At 39.8% G+C, this 16,660-nt stretch overlaps 2 protein-coding genes across 2 annotated transcripts; both read right to left on the minus strand.

Moving 5' to 3' along the window:
* Window positions 1-412: 412 nt before the first annotated feature.
* Window positions 413-3,386, minus strand: LOC114259822 (uncharacterized). The gene is made up of 5 exons (XM_082889291.1): window positions 3,177-3,386; window positions 2,850-3,077; window positions 2,658-2,750; window positions 703-804; window positions 413-592 (listed from the first exon to the last, which is right to left on the minus strand). The coding sequence occupies exons 1-5, from the start codon at window positions 3,309-3,311 to the stop codon at window positions 413-415; spliced, it is 738 nt and encodes a 245-aa protein (XP_082745417.1). The 5' UTR covers window positions 3,312-3,386.
* Window positions 3,387-8,390: 5,004 nt separating this feature from the next.
* Window positions 8,391-11,425, minus strand: LOC145799681 (uncharacterized). The gene is made up of 6 exons (XM_082889292.1): window positions 10,745-11,425; window positions 9,949-10,357; window positions 9,459-9,813; window positions 9,095-9,358; window positions 8,866-8,956; window positions 8,391-8,777 (listed from the first exon to the last, which is right to left on the minus strand). The coding sequence occupies exons 1-6, from the start codon at window positions 11,423-11,425 to the stop codon at window positions 8,391-8,393; spliced, it is 2,187 nt and encodes a 728-aa protein (XP_082745418.1).
* Window positions 11,426-16,660: the final 5,235 nt, after the last annotated feature.

Raw genomic sequence — 16,660 nt, forward strand, 5'->3', positions numbered from 1 at the left:
CATTGTTAAGAAAACTCAATACCAAACTCTAGTAACTACACAAGAAATCATTAACCCCAAATAACTCAAAAATTGATGACATTTTCAACTCTTGAAGCGAACATATTTAAACAAAGTAAGTGTGACATTAATGAAATTGTTCTTACCAAAAACCAAACGTCGGATGCCCAACTTAGATTCCCAAGAGTTGTGACAGTTTGGCGACTACGTTATTGAGATGCTCGACCTTTGTATTTGTCTCGTCCCTTGCCTTTTGTCCCTCCTCCCGCTCTTTCAACATCTCATTGGATAGTTGAATGCGCTCCTCTCGTTCTTTCAACAGCTCATTGTAACATCTCTCGCACTCCTCTCGCTCTTTCATTAACTCGTCATGATCTTTTTGCCGCTCCTCACGAAGTGCCTCCACCTCAGCTCACATTGCCTCCATGTCCTTATCGTGTGCTCGTGTTGTAAATATGGTAGACGGTTGTGGGCCACTCCCAAATCCAAGCAAGTACCTTTTCTTCTGTCCAAGCACTTGCCTTGAAATCTCCTCTTGTGTCAATGGCGTCCCCGACTCGATGGCAGCCGCTTGTACATTGACCATCTCTTGCTGTCATTTCAAATAAATAAGACGAAAAAAACTTTGGCAACATATATGTATTATTAGGTACTAAGTACAAGAAAATATTGAATACATGTATTTCGTTGTCACATACTTACATGCAGCTCACGGCATTTTGGATGGATCCAGTCATTCGTTTTCTTTAAAGTGTGGCTGTCCTCATAGAACTTTGGGAAATCCAACTCTCCATCTTTTGCTACCTGTTAACACATCAATGTATAAATCAATGACACTTTATGCACCAAACAGACAAATTTCCATGAACAGATTTTTAAACAAATTGCTGGACAGATTGGGAGATAGATTTGGAGACAGATTTTCTGCCAGATTTTCAGACAGATTTGCAGCCAGATTTGGAAATAGAGGTAGCACTATTCTAGTTCGAATTCAAAGAGATTATCATTAACAGATTTATATGAGCTATGTTACTAGACTAATGATTGGGTGTTATTCTTAAGTATGAGATGATCTTTTCCTTATGGGCCAATTGAATATGGTGTTATTCTTAAGATATTTACACTGTAGTACTTAGCACCAAAGTTTGTCTTTCTCACTAAGAATTTTCCATCCAAGTTTAATGAGAAGGGATGCATTGTGATCTTTAACTTTTCTAATACCTAGTCCCCCTTCAACTTTTGTTTTACACACATTATCCCAACACACCAAATGAACTGGGAATAATTGAGGTCACAGACAAAATGAGAGTGGTTCTGCCAGCAAGAGATAGATTTCTAGCTTTCCACCCTGAGAGTCTAGTCTTCATCCTTTCTATGATCTCATTGAACATGGTCTTGTTAACTCTTTCATGGAGAAGTAGGGATCCCAGGTATTTACCAAGATCTTACGTCAGGGGGATCCTACTTTCAAACTGCCATGGTCATAGCTTTATGTCTAGGAAGGTTAGAAGAGGCAAAAAGTTTAGATTTAGCATGGTTGACTTTCTGCCCAGACACATCACAAAATTCAATGAGAACATCCATGATAATTTCACAGTTGGGTTGATCAGCTTTGGCAAAGAGTATGAGGTCATCAGCAAAGAACAAGTGAGAAAGTGGGGGACTATTTCTAGAGGCTTTAATGCCCTTCCAAGTGCGATCTTTAACCTTGGAAGTGATCATGTTTGAGAGTCTTTCCATATAGAGTACAAAGAGGTAAGGTAAGGTGAGATTGGGTCACCTTCCCTTACGCCCCTTTCATTATGGATACCATTAATCACTTCTCCATTCCAAAGTATGAAGGAGTGGCTATTAGTAACATAGCTCATAATCAAATTAACCCAATCCTCATTGATTTTAAATTCAAACAGATTATGTCCAACAGATTTATATGAGCTATGTTAGTAGAGATTATCAAACAGAATTTCTCAAACAGATTATGTCCAACAGATTTTCGCACATAGCCACTTATAATCACTTCAGATTATGTGTATTATAACATGGTGTATGTATAGGAATATCTGTTTTTTGTGAATGTATTAACTTAAATCTAAAACACAAAGAGCTGCAAGACTAATGATCTTAAGTGAAAAACGGAGTATAGTTTAGATTTTGGGCAGTATATATAGTTCAGATTGTGTATGAATTAGTGTAGACAGATTTAGTAAAACTATTGTGTATACTGTATTATAGTGTAGTATAGTGTACACAGATTTATAAATCTGAACTATACACAATCTGTATTATAGTTTAGACAGATTTTTAGAGTATAGTTTACATTTTGTAGTATAGTGCAGTATATATAGTTCAGATTATGTATTATAGTGTAGACAGATTTATATATACTGTATTATAGTGTAGACAGATTGTGTATTATAGTGTAAACAGAGTATAGTTTAGATTTTGCGAGACAGATTTCGAAAGAAAGACAGAGTATAGTGTAGGCAGATTTAGAATGCAAACATGTAGGCAGATTTTTGACAGACATATTTTTTGCAGACAGTACATGTTTGCTAACAGATTTTAACATATATATATATATATGTGTAGCAGAACATAACATTTTTCATATCCAAACAACATATAATGGATTCAAGTTTAAAAAAAATCGAACTCACCATAGCAGCCATCGCGATAGGAAATGAGCGAGACCCATTGGTATGATTGTACGGCAATTGACTCCTATTACTCTTGCCAGCTTTTGACCGTTTCTAAAAATAAGTCAAGCAGATAAACAATTTTTTTGTCAATGTTAAGGCATTGCACATTTTCACATAGATGTATCTACTCTATCTAGTCTATTATTTTACCTGGTGAGATGCATCTTGCCATGCCACATCGATCAAATGCTTCCAATTATCTAAACTCACCCCTACGGGCGGATGACCATAGATCTCATCACGTGGAAGTCCTTCTAACAATTCTAACTCTTGCTTCAAGGTGTACCTCCAATCTTTGTACAACCCATAGGCCTTCTTATTCACAATCTCCTGTGCTTGTAAGTCATTGTGGAAATCGTCTCCAATTTGAAACTTGTCCTACATGCAAAACAAATTGAAATAGTAATCATTACATATTAGTCTTTCTTATTACTCACATAATACAATTACATATTGTGGACAAGTAATATTAGTTACAAGAACTCCTTGGATGACGGCAGCTTTTGTAGTCTCATCAAGATCCAGCCATGACTTCACATCTTTCAAAGGGCACAAGGTTCTAATTTGAATTCCTAACTCGTTAGTTGCTGGAGTGGCATACTTGCCAGTCATTGCATTCAACCCACGATCGATGTGAACATAACATATTTCCCCTTTTTTGGCTCTAATTATTTTTTGTATGCCCTTGCCAAGTGTCGGTCCATGTACACGTAGGGGCTTCGAAGTCCCTGTTAACAACATAACATCATGAAAATTGCCTAAAATTTGGCTACAAAAAAACAATGGCAATGGCATGTGGTAATTGACAAATTTTATACACTTTATTCTTACCTACGCCACTCGGCTGCGTTTCGGATGGGGCTTGTGTCTCATCAGAATCAACCATTGGTTGGCTAGTGACATGATGAGATGGTCCCACATTTGATCGGACGGGTAGAACAGGAGACGGAGCAACGGGTGATCCTAAAGGAATAGCAGCTGGCGAGTCTGTTTCTGGCTACGTGAGTGTCTTCTTCCGAAGCCGACCAGTCTTTAAGCCAGGAACCATTTTCCAATCTGCAATAACATAAGTAACACTAAATACATGAACTAGACAAAAATAAGTCCGCTTGATTATTGCAGACAAAAATAATACATGAACTATACAATAACACAAGTAACACCATTTTCCATTTTCCAATATGCCATGATATGCCTACTTTAGTTAGTTTGGACAAAAAATAATTTTGAAGGCATGAACTAACTCAACTAATTTCGAAACTGAGAAGTTCATTAAAAGCACCCCCAAATTCATACAGATACAAGGATGAGCTAGAGCTCAGGCAAAGTTCCATCCTCTGGTACTATCTTGCAATGCATTGCATTTGTTTGCATCAACTACGCCAACCAATAAAAACTGAAAAAGAAAATACATTGCCTACCTAAAGTAAGCTCTAAAAAAACCTGCACTTCTCAACATATCTAAAGCAGGCAACAGTTTTTCTTACGCATATGATTCATGAAAATCTAGTATTCACAACTTCAGAGGAAAGATCAAAGTACAATTCAAGTAACTAAACTACCTCAACAGATATTCAGCAGCTTCGGCTCCTGTATCTTTTGAAATTAGGTCATCAAGAAGCACTTGATGATCATAGTGTAACTGCAAACAAGTTAGGAGTGCTTGTATTACTTTATTTAATAACTTCGCCTGGTAAGTGAAGAATAGAACATAAAGGCATTTTCTTTGTATCAACGAAATAAAAGTATATACATTGGGATAAGAAGTCTTAGTTGTTCCCATTATCTATAAATATTGAACTTGCCTCTGCAAGAAAAAGATGGAATAGGTGTATGGGGTTGAAAAGGTTTGAAACATTATAAAGCATATCATCACATCTGTCTTGGCAGACCCGACATTCAAGCTCTAAAAAGACTCATTAAAGACTTCTTAGCAACCAATACTCTTAATAACCACTAAAACTATTCTAGCATGTGTTGCTTACTGTTGCTTGGCACCGAAGGACACGTGAAACAGTTGCAAAAGCACTTCAAATATGATATCGTCCTACAAATCAACAGTAGACAAGAAATTAGGATATAGCAGGTCTAAAGAAAGGCACATATTCTACGAACAAGAAATTAAACGATTAATAAATTAATATAACCATTCAAGCTACACGAGCAACTATATAAACTGAATTTTCTTGGAGTTGTCATCTCTCGCAAATAAGGTTTGTAAATGGCTTTCAGATGTGTTTCAAGCTTCATCTTGAATGACTACTTTAAAAATTTGAAGAGTGGAATCTAACTTCGGCAGATTATGAAATATTAGACCCTAAAGATCGTTATGTGTATGCTATTTCCAAATTCCATTACTTCTGAACTGCAGTTGATTTTTGGGAGCCTATGGAATTTCAAGCCATGCTTATATAGGTCAACTTTGCTCATTCATTGTGCATGTCTAGTACATGAAAAATCTTTACGAGTTTTTCCAACTCATTTAACTAGCAAGAACTCTGTTGATGGTCAAATTCCAAAAGCCCTGTTTATTTTGTCAAGTAATACCTTTTGAAACTGAGAAATGGAGAGGTGCTAGGCAATTAGGTAATTGTCGTGACTATTCTTGTATGCATATCTCTATGTAATTTCATCAGTTGTGGTAGTGAAAGAGGTAAGTTATGGAATTAATAGGTTGTAACAAAAAACTGTGGAACCTGGGTCTGGTTGTAGTGGGGGAAAGTTTTAGCCCTGGTGTGGTTTTTTCATGTGGAAGTGGGGAAGTTTCACCCCTTAGGATTAAGTCGTATCAGATTTATCCTTTGTTTTTAATTTTCTGAACATACTTAGACAACACATAAAATCTCAACAATCCACTATTAAGAAGTAAACCCGTGAGCAAGGATCAAATTTAGTTTTGGTGTGCTGTTTTAGTCAACTTTGAAACAGAAATATTTCGGAAACACAAGGAAAAAAGAAAGGAAATTTTGACTATACCCTCTTGTGGTTTGGCTCATGTGCGCATAGCCTCCCTAATGTTCAAATATAAACACAAAACTCCCTGTGGTGGTTTCTGTCTAACATTACTGAAATAAGTAAACTTGAGAAGGGACAGGTTAAAATATGATACCAGCTGGCGTAATATAACTGCCATATTTGGTGCATGATTTTAACTTAATGTAATGGAGGACCTGCACAAGCTCTCCTGGGGTTTTCGCCAATTGCTTCAGAGAGGATAAAGAATGGAAGTTTCTCAATTCAGGATGAAAGCAATGACAAACCCAAGGAGGAAGTCAGTCAAGTTTTGGATAATGGCGTGACTCAATCTATAAAATGTCCATCTCGTGGTCGATCATTTAGTTTCAAGAATGCTATGGTCAATGGAAAAGCAGTATGTCACAAGTCTTTGAAAGTTGCAACACAATCTATCATTTGGTTTTGCCTTACTGTGATTATTGTCATTTTTCTAATGATCTCTTTTGAGTGATTTATCTATCTAATCTTCTTCAGGATCTGACTGCCCTCCGATTGAGTAGTCACCAAGTGAGTCTCCTGCTTTCAGCAATCTGGGTGCAGGCAACATCCACAGAAAATACCCCTGCAAATTTTGAAGCGATGGCCCACACATATAATGTCACTTTATTATTTACCCGGAATAAGGTATCCTCATGGTGCTGTTTACTTATATTTATGGTTTCTACCATTTTGATACTTATCCCTTGGAATTTCTTTATATATACTTTTTTTTCTTCTTTTTTCTGGATTAAGAATTCTATATTGAAAAGATTCCAGTTGCTTGGGAAAGTAACTCTAAGATAAAATTGTATCTACAGTATACATTCAGTGAATCTGGAAAGAAGTTTCGTGGAAATAGAATATTGTATTTACTTCACTACTAGTACTAGCTTTACTTTAAAAGTGGTGAAAGCCTGCTTTCAGAGATTTGAGTTATTTGATTGTCAAAAATGATTCTTCTAACACTCTTAAAACCAGAGTTCTAATGAGCTTCTCACCTGTGGCAACTTTGTTACGTAATTCAAGGTTTTGAATCCTATGAGCACTGAGAGTAATTTTTTTTAGTCTTCATAATAAGAAGTATCTTTTTCTTTTGGATTCTTAAGTAGGCTAATGTGGAAGCTGATATGCCTAATGTGGAAGCTGATATGCCCTATGTGGGCAGTTTTAGTGGGTACCGAAATGCCTCTATATTTATTTTGGTGGTCCTTAGAATTTTCTTGGAGTTGTCATCTCTATTGTCAACTATGATGGCCTATGATTTTATCAAACTTATAATCCCAGGCATATCAGACTAGCAAAAGAGGATTCAGTACCTGACCCTTTGCATTTCAAAGCCAGACTGTTCAAAATCTGTACACATACATATTACAATTGAATTCAAACTAACCCTTCCAAACTAACCCTTCCTTCATTTATTCATGGTTAACTCTTATTCTAATCTCTATCTACAAAACCATAAAATAGCAACAACAAAGCATAAACAGAGCAGAGGCAGCCCCAAACTTGAACCTAAAAACATCCACACAGTTGCAGCAGCAACCAGACAAAACCAGCTTTACAGCCATACCAGCATAGCTGCAGCCAAACAAATGTTGATGTTCTCAGAGCTTCCTATATCAGATGCATTCCACCAAAAGGCACCATTCAGTTACATTCCACCAGCACACCCCAGAGTAACCCATTGCACAAACTGCCATGCTGACCATTAAATACACCAACCATTCAGATCTTCAATGAATGCAGGTTTAACTGGGCTCAACTCACAATCTGACCAGCATAGCTGCAGCCAAACAAGATGCAGACCAACACCCTTCCATTTGACAGCAGCCCAACAAAACACCACATTTAACCTAGTGACAACCATTTGACAGCAGCTCCACAGAATGTACTCCAGGCCCCCTCAGAAAACATTCTACTTGACACAGTAAGCAGCAGTTAGATACCAAAGCTACACCATAAACTTCACTACCAAAGATACACCAAAAATGCCTCCCACTACATTCTGGACAGCAACCCTTCCAGGGCAGATCAGCAAAGGCAGGGCAGAGATAAACCAGAGGAAAAAAACATTGAATGGAAGAGAACAAAAACATGGGTCCAGGGACTGCACTTCTGCACTGAGTGGGTACACCCACAGCAAAACTCCACCCATTTCAGTTTCGATTAGCTGCCTTAAACACACATTGATTGCTGAGTTTATTGACATTTACGAAGATAGATCCCCCTTCATTATTTTGAGTTTCCTTTGCATTTGTGCACCAATTGAACATTCACATTGCTCAAATTATGGCATGAAGTAAAGGATGACCAAATTCAAGATTCTACATCAACATCTGTATCAAAATCACTTTGTAGGTCATATTCTTCGTCTGTGTCGTCACCCTCCCTCATTAATCCATCTTCATCATCACAGATGAAGGCATCATCTGTAACACCCTTGGCTTCTACCCCTCTGACAGATTGCAAAACTTCCATGGGAATAATTTCAGAATCAATATCATCTCGACGCAAAGCCACATCATCATCAATAGCCATAGTAGGTACGACCTCGGTGGTTTCTTCTTGTTGGAACACATCATCAGGTTATACGATATCCATCTCCGGCACATCCCAAATTCCTCGATGTTGAAAGTTTTCAACGACTCTCCAACTGGTACCTAATTTGGTGTCATTAACATAGAATACTTGTTCAACTTAACTTGGTAATACAAATGAGTCATCTTTGTGCCATCGACTTGTTACATCAACTGTTGTGAAATGTGGCTCTACACGCATAGTTCTACTATTACCGCTGTTAAACCATTCACATTGGAACAATACAATCCGACGTGTGAACAAATAGTTCAGTTCCCACACTCTGCACAAGTGTTCATAGAAGTGTATCAATTGCCCTTCATGCTCCCCTTCCACGACTAATCCACTATTCTGACTTTTCCGACGGTTGTCATGGTCGATAGTATGATAACGGACACCATTACAAATACATCCTGAATATGTGTTCACTAAGCCACTAGGACCATTGGCTAATGACCACATATCATCAGTTGCTACGGGGGAATGTTGGCTCCGCAATTCATTCATCTACATAAAGAACATGTGTCATGTTACTAGCATGCGTAACATTTACGTAATGTACGATCTATGGTAGGATATGAGAATACTAGCTTACATGATCTTTGAACCATTTAGGAAATTCTTTCCGATGTCTGTTTTCGATGTCGAACGCACCGGCTCTTTGGTGTAACAAGTTCTTGTGCTCCCTAGTTACAAGAAATGCGATTCAAAAACTATTTACTAAGATAAAGACTAATCAATTTACAACAAAAACATTATAAATACGTTTGAAGGATTCATACTCTACGTGTTTATCCACTTCTGTGCTATTGTGTAGGACAAACCAATGAGCCAACTCGCGTTCAGCTATGGACACATCGGACGCCCTTGTCATTAGACCAAAGGGACGTACAGTTTGAGTGAATACCGCCAACCCTAGGCCACGGTCACCCATGTCATAATTCCTTTCTGGGCGGTTAAACAATGTTTCAACTCCATCCAAATACATTGAACAAAATGTTGTACATTCTTTGGAAATGTAAGCCTCGGCAATAGAACCTTCAGGATGAGCTTTGTTGGCCACAAACCCTTTTAGACGGCCAAGCAACCTAATTTTGCAAGCATCATAACAATGTTATACTGCAATATTTATATCAGCAGTAAAGCATTAACTTAAATTTGACAGTAACACGAGGGCTGAGTTAATACCTCTCAATTGGGTACATCCATCGATATTGCACTGGGCCTCCAAGCATAGCCTCTCGAGGCAAGTGAATTGCCAAGTGGACCATGACATCGAAAAAAGCCGGCAGGAAAAGCATCTCAAGCTTACAAAGTATGAGTACGATTTGTTCATCCAATTTATGCAAATCTGAACGCCTCAATGTCTTTGAACACAATTGTTTGAAGAAATTTCCCAACTCAAAAAGTGTCGTTCCAATTTCCTTATTCAGGTAGCCACGCATCCCAATTGGAAGAAGTCGTTGTATAAGGACATGACTGTCATGACTTTTGAGGCCAGATAATTTTCCAGCTTGAGTGTTTACGCAATTGGAGATATTTGCTGCATAGCCATCAGGGTACTTTATTGATTTCAAGAAATCACAAAAGCCTTCTCTCTCTTTCACTGACAATGTGAACAATGCGGGAGGCTTCTCAAAGGACCCATTAGAACGCCTCTTCAAATGTAACTCTTTACGTATTTTCATGTCCTCCAAATCTAAGCGTGCTTTGTCCGTGTCCTTGTTCTTTCCATCTACGCTCAAAAGTGTCCCAACGACATTGTCACATATGTTCTTCTCAATATGCATGACATCAAGGTTGTGTCGAAGCTTCAACGTCTTCCAATAGGGCAAGTCAAACATAATGCTTCTCTTGCTCCAATTCAAATTTTGATGTTCATTCCTTTGTCGTTTTCGATTTTGTGGGTGCTTTCCATACGGCTTGTAAGTCCCAGAATCAATTTGCTCTAGTATTTGGTCCCCCGATAACTCCAAAGGTTTGGACCTATGCTCCGTTTGACCATTGAAGAGCTTACTTGTTCGCCAAGTGTGGTTCTCAGGAAAGTGGCGACGAGCACCCATATACCCTATTTTACTTCGTAATCCCTGAGACGATGCATTATTGTTACAATTAGGGCAAGCCAAGTAACCCTTTGTACTCCACCCTGACATGTTACCGTACGCAGGGAAGTCATTTATGGTCCACATTACCGCCGCATGCATTCTAAAAATTTGCCCGTTCGATGCATCATATGTTTGCACACCATGCTCCCACAAATTCTTCAATTCTTCTATTAGTGGTTGCAAGTAAACATCAATGTCTCTTCCAGGTGCCGATCGTCCGGGAATAAGCAATGACATCATGCAATATGGCTCTTTCATGCACTTCCACGGTGGGAGATTGTAAGGCATTAAGATTACGGGCCACATGCTATATGATGTGCTCATATTCCCAAATGGATTGAAACCATCTGTTGCCAGCCCTAGCCTTACATTTCGACAATCATCAAAAAATGTCGGATGTTGCTTATCAAAGTCCTTCCATGCTTCACCATCGGCCGGGTGCCTTAAGATGTCATCATCCACCCGCTTCTCATTGTGCCATCTCATATTTGCGGCTGTTTTTTTGGACATATACAGTCTTTTCAACCTCGGTGTCAAAGGAAAGTACCGCAATACCTTGTGTGGAATCTTTTTACCACCATCATCGTTTAACTTGTATCTACACGTGTCACATGTAGGGCATTTCTCCAAATTTGCACTCTCCTTCCAAAATAGTGCACAATCATTCTTGCACGAATGAATTGTTTCATATCCCAAACCCAAGTCACGTAAGAACTTCTTAGCATCATAGAGTGTCCATGGAACTGTTGGATCACATTCTGGTAGAATGTCCTTAAATACCTGCATAACCATATCGAATGACTTGTTGCTCCATTTGTTGTACACCTTCACATGAAGCATCTTAATGACGAATGATAACACCGAAAACTTTTCACATGTTGGGTGAACTTTGCGTTGTGCATCTTCGAATAACCTAGTGAACTTATGCAAATCCTCTCTCTCCAAACCATTAGGTTCCTCGTCGGTATGATCATCCATAAGACCACTCACATAAATTTCTTCCAACATAGTAGGCAATTCATCAATGGGCGGATCATCGATATCTGTCATACATTCGCCACTACCTCCATATTGGTCATTTGATACACTAGGACGAGACACGGGAACATGTTCCCCGTGATGCACCCAAGTTAGATACGAAGATGCCATGCCTCTTCGGATCAAGTGCATCCACACAACTTGTCTGCTATATTTTGTGCCATTAATGCAATCGACACACGGACACCTAATTTCATCATCTACGCCTAAATTTTCCGTAGCAAAATCAAGGAATGACTTCACCCCTTGTTGATACTCTTTACTTGTCAACCGATTATGTAACGCCCTCAAAATAACCCATTTTATATATCATTGACATTCATTATTTAAAGAAGACAATCTATTAATTCATTCATCAGAGTATTACAAAATAAAGCATTACATGTATCATCGAATAAAATGCCCTACAGGCTTACATCTTTCCAAGCCAACACTTGGATCCAAAAATATGAGTTCTAACTCAATACAAGAAAAGCCCTAGGCTTGAATGTTTACATGTACTAACAATTTAAGACAGTTAACTAAAAGTAGTCTTCTTCAATCCAGAAGCCAAACCCTCCCAAGCTAATTCCTTGGAGGTAGTTTATCACCTGAACCTGAAAATGATGTTCCCATAAAGGGTGAGCCACAGCCCAGTAGAAATATACTAAACCACATATAAGCAATGAATAAAGCAATAGCATTCAACAGATGGTTAACCAAGATAATCAATTACTTTATTTTACAGTCTCATGACACTATTGTCTAAGATACGTTTTACTTACCAATTTTATCAACATGGCTCAGAACCTGGCCAAACTTACAACAGTGAATCACATATATCATATTCACATCCTTCCAATATCAACAAACAAATGAGACTCAAGCTCAAATCAAACACTTCATACTTCCAGATTGATACACATTTTAGTGCTGTATCAATAAAACACTTCTACATAAATAAGCACACATAAAAGTGATGCTAATGGAGTCCATCCCCTATCTCCTCCCAAACAAAATCCGGTTTAGAGGTCCATCCCCTATCTTCCCCTAAACCGTGGAGTACATCCCCTATCTCCTCCCACACACAAACAATGTATGCAAATGCAATGCTCAATCAATACACGTATTTTCTGTATCAATGCCACAGTCAAAATTAATGACTTAACCAATGTGATTAGTTCCAGTTATTCCTAATCCACATGCAATGTCTACAACAATCATGACTATCCTCCACCGATAGCCCAAAACAGTTATTTCTAAACTGAAAATAACTATGTCCACAATTCAATAGACAAATGATTCAAATTATCCAATTATGCCATTTAATCAATGAATTCCCCAATTCCATGAATTTAACCATCTTTTCCCAATTCCATGAATTACTTATACAAATCAATTCAATAATTCAACTAAGGTTTTTCCCAAAATTTACCAAAGTACTCCCAACATATTAAAATACCAAAACTTAGAACATAACCTATAAAATGGAGTAGGAAATCCCTACCTCAAAGAAAACAACCCAAAAGGTGAAGAAAGAGATGAGTGCCCAAATACCAAAGTGCTCCAAATCGCCAAATGCTCAGATTAAATGGTAGCCCTTGCCTCACTCTATCTTTTATATGAAGAATCTAGGGTAGAAACACACCCTAAGTGGATCAAATCTAAGAAAGAAGGTGAGTAGAGAGAGAGAGAAGTCGGACCTAGGGTTTGGAATCAAAAGAAAATGAAAAAGACTGATCAAATCCCGCTGCTGTGTATATAAACTGGACAGGCTCGCTCGAGCGAAGACTTGGTCGCTCGAGCGACCAGACACAGAGAAACTACGCTCGAGCCAAGGAAGCCTTGCTCGAGCCAACAACTCAAAAGCTCGCTCGAGCGAAAGAAAGCTCGGTCGAGCGAAGAACTCATACCCTCAGGTCTGAACCCAGACACACGCTCGAGCGAAGGAACTATAGCTCGAGCGAAGGATGAACTAACTCGCTCGAGCGAAGAAAAGCTCGCTCGAGCCAAGAATGCACAGCTACAGGTCCAAATCAAACACTACCTCTCGCTCGAGCGAACAACTCCTCGCTCGAGCGAAGAACCAAAAACCTGGACAGCAACTCTTGGTTTCTAAACCCAACCAACCTGAAACAAACCTGCCCAACACATCCTATAATTCCAAAAGAGAAAATAAAGGACAACAACACCAATTATACAATGACAGAATCTACAGAACCTAAGTCCGGATACAATAATCAAATGGGAAAAGACCGGGGTCGCTATAACCTCCCCCCCTTCAAAGAATTTCGTCCCCGAAATTAAGCTTAAGTTTTTGAAAACAGATTTTTTCTCAATTCCCAATGATATTATAAAACAATAATAGACAGCTTGACCCAATGCTGGTCACTTCATCTCTTTATCAAGAGGCATCTCATAACATATATTACACAACATATATCTCAATCTGTATCATTATTATGCATTAATCCTTTCAATGTTAACAATTTCCATATCATATTCAATTGCATGATATATATAACACATCCAACAATGTAATCAACATATACAATGTTACACTAATCTTCTATAATGAAACAAGTTTCAAGATACACCCATTTACCAAAACATACTCAATGTTTTACAACTTAAGACATATGTAAAGCTCTTAAGTTCAACAATATAACAGAATCTAATTATAAGATTACAAATCAACAAACATGTCCGGATATTTCTCGCGAACTTCCAATTCACGTTCCCAAGTGGCTTCTTCCACTCCGTGGTGTTTCCACAAAACTTTGACCAAAGGGATGGTTTTGCCTCGCAAAACTTGATCCCGCCTATCCAAGACCCGAACCGGTCTCTCCTCATACGAAATATCCTCATCAACCACTAAATCGGTCCAATCCAACACATGTGATGGATCTGGCTCATACTTCCGAAGCATACTCACATGAAACACGTCATGTACTCCAGACAACTGCGGCGGCAAAGCTAAACGATAAGCAGCCTCGCCAATCCTCTCAAGGATCTCAAACGGACCAATGAATCGAGGGGACAACTTCCCACTCTTCCCAAACCTCATCAAACCTCGTTTAGGTGATATCTTCAGAAAGACATGATCACCCTCCACAAACACCAAGGGTCTCCTCCTACGGTCGGCATAAGATTTCTGACGACTCTGTGCTGTAACAAGCCTCTTACGGATAAGCTCAACTTTCTCCGTCGTTTCCCTCACCAACTCTGGACCCAACAGAGGTGCATCACCCACCTCGGCCCAACAAATAGGAGATCTACACGGTCGGCCATACAAGGCCTCAAATGGTGCCATACCGATACTAGACTGGAAACTGTTGTTGTAGGCAAACTCCACCAACGGTAAGTGCCTCTCCCACGACCCACTAAAGTCTAGAACACAACCCCGAAGCATATCTTCAAGTATCTGAATAGTACGCTCGGACTGTCCGTCAGTCTGAGGATGATAAGCCGTGCTAAAGGTCAACTTAGTGCCTAAGGCACTCTGCAAACTCTGCCACAACCTGGCAGTAAAACGAGGATCTCTATCTGAGACGATCGTCACTGGGACCCCGTGCAATCTCACTATGTCCCGAATATACAAGTCGGCAAGATGATCCACCGTATCTCTCACGCGCATAGGGATAAAGTGCGCCGACTTAGTCAACCGGTCTACAACCACCCAAATAGCATCACTACCCCGCTGAGTCCTCGGAAGACCTACAATGAAGTCCATAGTGACATGCTCCCACTTCCACTCGGCAATAGGCAAGGGTTGCAACAAACCCGCTGGCCTCTGATGCTCGGCCTTCACTTGCTGGCAAGTAAGGCACTTAGATACGAAAGCTGCCACATCTCTCTTCATACCCCGCCACCAAAACTGGCGACTCAAATCCCGATACATCTTAGTGCCTCCCGGATGCACCGCAAGGCGTGAATGATGAAACTCTCGGAGTACCTCCTCTCGGCAAGACTCCGGCACAAACAGACGGTCACGGTATCTCACACTCAGGTCGGAAAATACCATCAAACCCTTCTCAACCTTCCCACCGGAAATCTTCTCACGGAGAGATTCTACCTCAAAGTCACCTCTCTGAGCCTCTAACACTCGAGTCACAAGTGAAGGCTGTGCAATAACAGAAAACAAGGTCGCAGCCTCAACGGATTCGCCCATAAGTAAATCAAACTCTCCAAGTGCACCCAACATCTCCCACTCTCGGATGGCTATGCTAGCTATGTCACCAACAGGTTTCCTGCTAAGGGCATCGGCCACCACATTGGCCTTTCCCGGATGATAATGCAACTCAAAGTCATAATCCTCTATAAATTCCATCCACCTTCTCTGCCTCAAGTTCAAGTCTTTCTGAGTAAACAAATACTTCAGACTCTTATGATCCGAGAACACCTCAAACCTCTCACCATAAAGATAATGCCTCCAAATCTTCAAGGCAAAAATCACAGCTGCTAACTCTAAATCATGTGTAGGGTAATTTTGCTCGTGAATTTTCAACTGACGTGAACCATAGGCAACTACTTTCCCTTCTTGCATTAACACACAACCCAGACCCTCTCGTGAGGCGTCACAATAGACTGCATAACCCAACCCTCTCTCTGGAATAATCAATACTGGAGCGGTAGTCAGTCTAACTTTCAACTCCTGAAACGACTTTTCACAAGTCTCACTCCATACAAATTTGACTCCCTTCTGAGTCAGTCTAGTCAACGGTGATGCTAACCTGGAGAAATCTTTCACAAACCGACGGTAATACCCAACTAATCCCAGAAAACTGCGGATCTCAAATACACTCTTAGGCTGTGCCCAATCCTGCACTGCCTCTACCTTGGATGTATCAACAGACACTCCTTCACCGGATACCACATGGCCTAAGAATTTGACTTCCCTCAGCCAGAACTCACACTTCCCAAACTTGGCATACAGCCTATGGGCTCTAAGTAACTCAAGCACCACCCTCAAGTGTGCCTCGTGCTCCTCCTCAGAAGGCGAATAGATAAGGATGTCGTCCACAAAAACGACTACAAACCGATCCAAGAATTCCCGGAAAATCCGGTTCATCAAGTCCATAAAGACTGTCGGTGCATTGGTGAGCCCGAATGGCATCACCAAAAACTCATAATGGCCATACCGCGTACGGAATGCCGTCTTCGGAATATCCTCTTCCCTGACCCTCAACTGGTGGTAACCCAATCTCAAGTCTATCTTAGAGAAACAACGGGAACCCTTCAACTGGTCAAACAGGTCATCTATACGGG

The sequence above is a fragment of the Camellia sinensis genome, chromosome 9 (assembly GCF_055761805.1).
Source record: "Camellia sinensis isolate YWXY chromosome 9, ASM5576180v1, whole genome shotgun sequence".
Taxonomy (NCBI): Eukaryota; Viridiplantae; Streptophyta; class Magnoliopsida; order Ericales; family Theaceae; genus Camellia; species Camellia sinensis.

What these genes read in the sequence shown, in the direction of transcription:
- LOC145799681 (XM_082889292.1), bottom strand. Translation starts at nt 11,425, where the DNA reads ATGACAGATATCGATGATCCGCCCATTGATGAATTGCCTACTATGTTG. An exon ending in TTTGGAGGACATGAAAATAC is followed by an intron (nt 9,814 to 9,948) that starts GTAAAGAGTTAC and finishes ATGGCTATGCAG; the next exon opens with CAAATATCTCCAATTGCGTA. An exon ending in CTAAATGGTTCAAAGATCAT is followed by an intron (nt 8,778 to 8,865) that starts GTAAGCTAGTAT and finishes TTCTTTATGTAG; the next exon opens with ATGAATGAATTGCGGAGCCA.
- LOC114259822 (XM_082889291.1), bottom strand. Translation starts at nt 3,311, where the DNA reads ATGACTGGCAAGTATGCCACTCCAGCAACTAACGAGTTAGGAATTCAA. An exon ending in CCGTCATCCAAGGAGTTCTT is followed by an intron (nt 3,078 to 3,176) that starts GTAACTAATATT and finishes TTTTGCATGTAG; the next exon opens with GACAAGTTTCAAATTGGAGA. An exon ending in CTATCGCGATGGCTGCTATG is followed by an intron (nt 805 to 2,657) that starts GTGAGTTCGATT and finishes ATGTGTTAACAG; the next exon opens with GTAGCAAAAGATGGAGAGTT.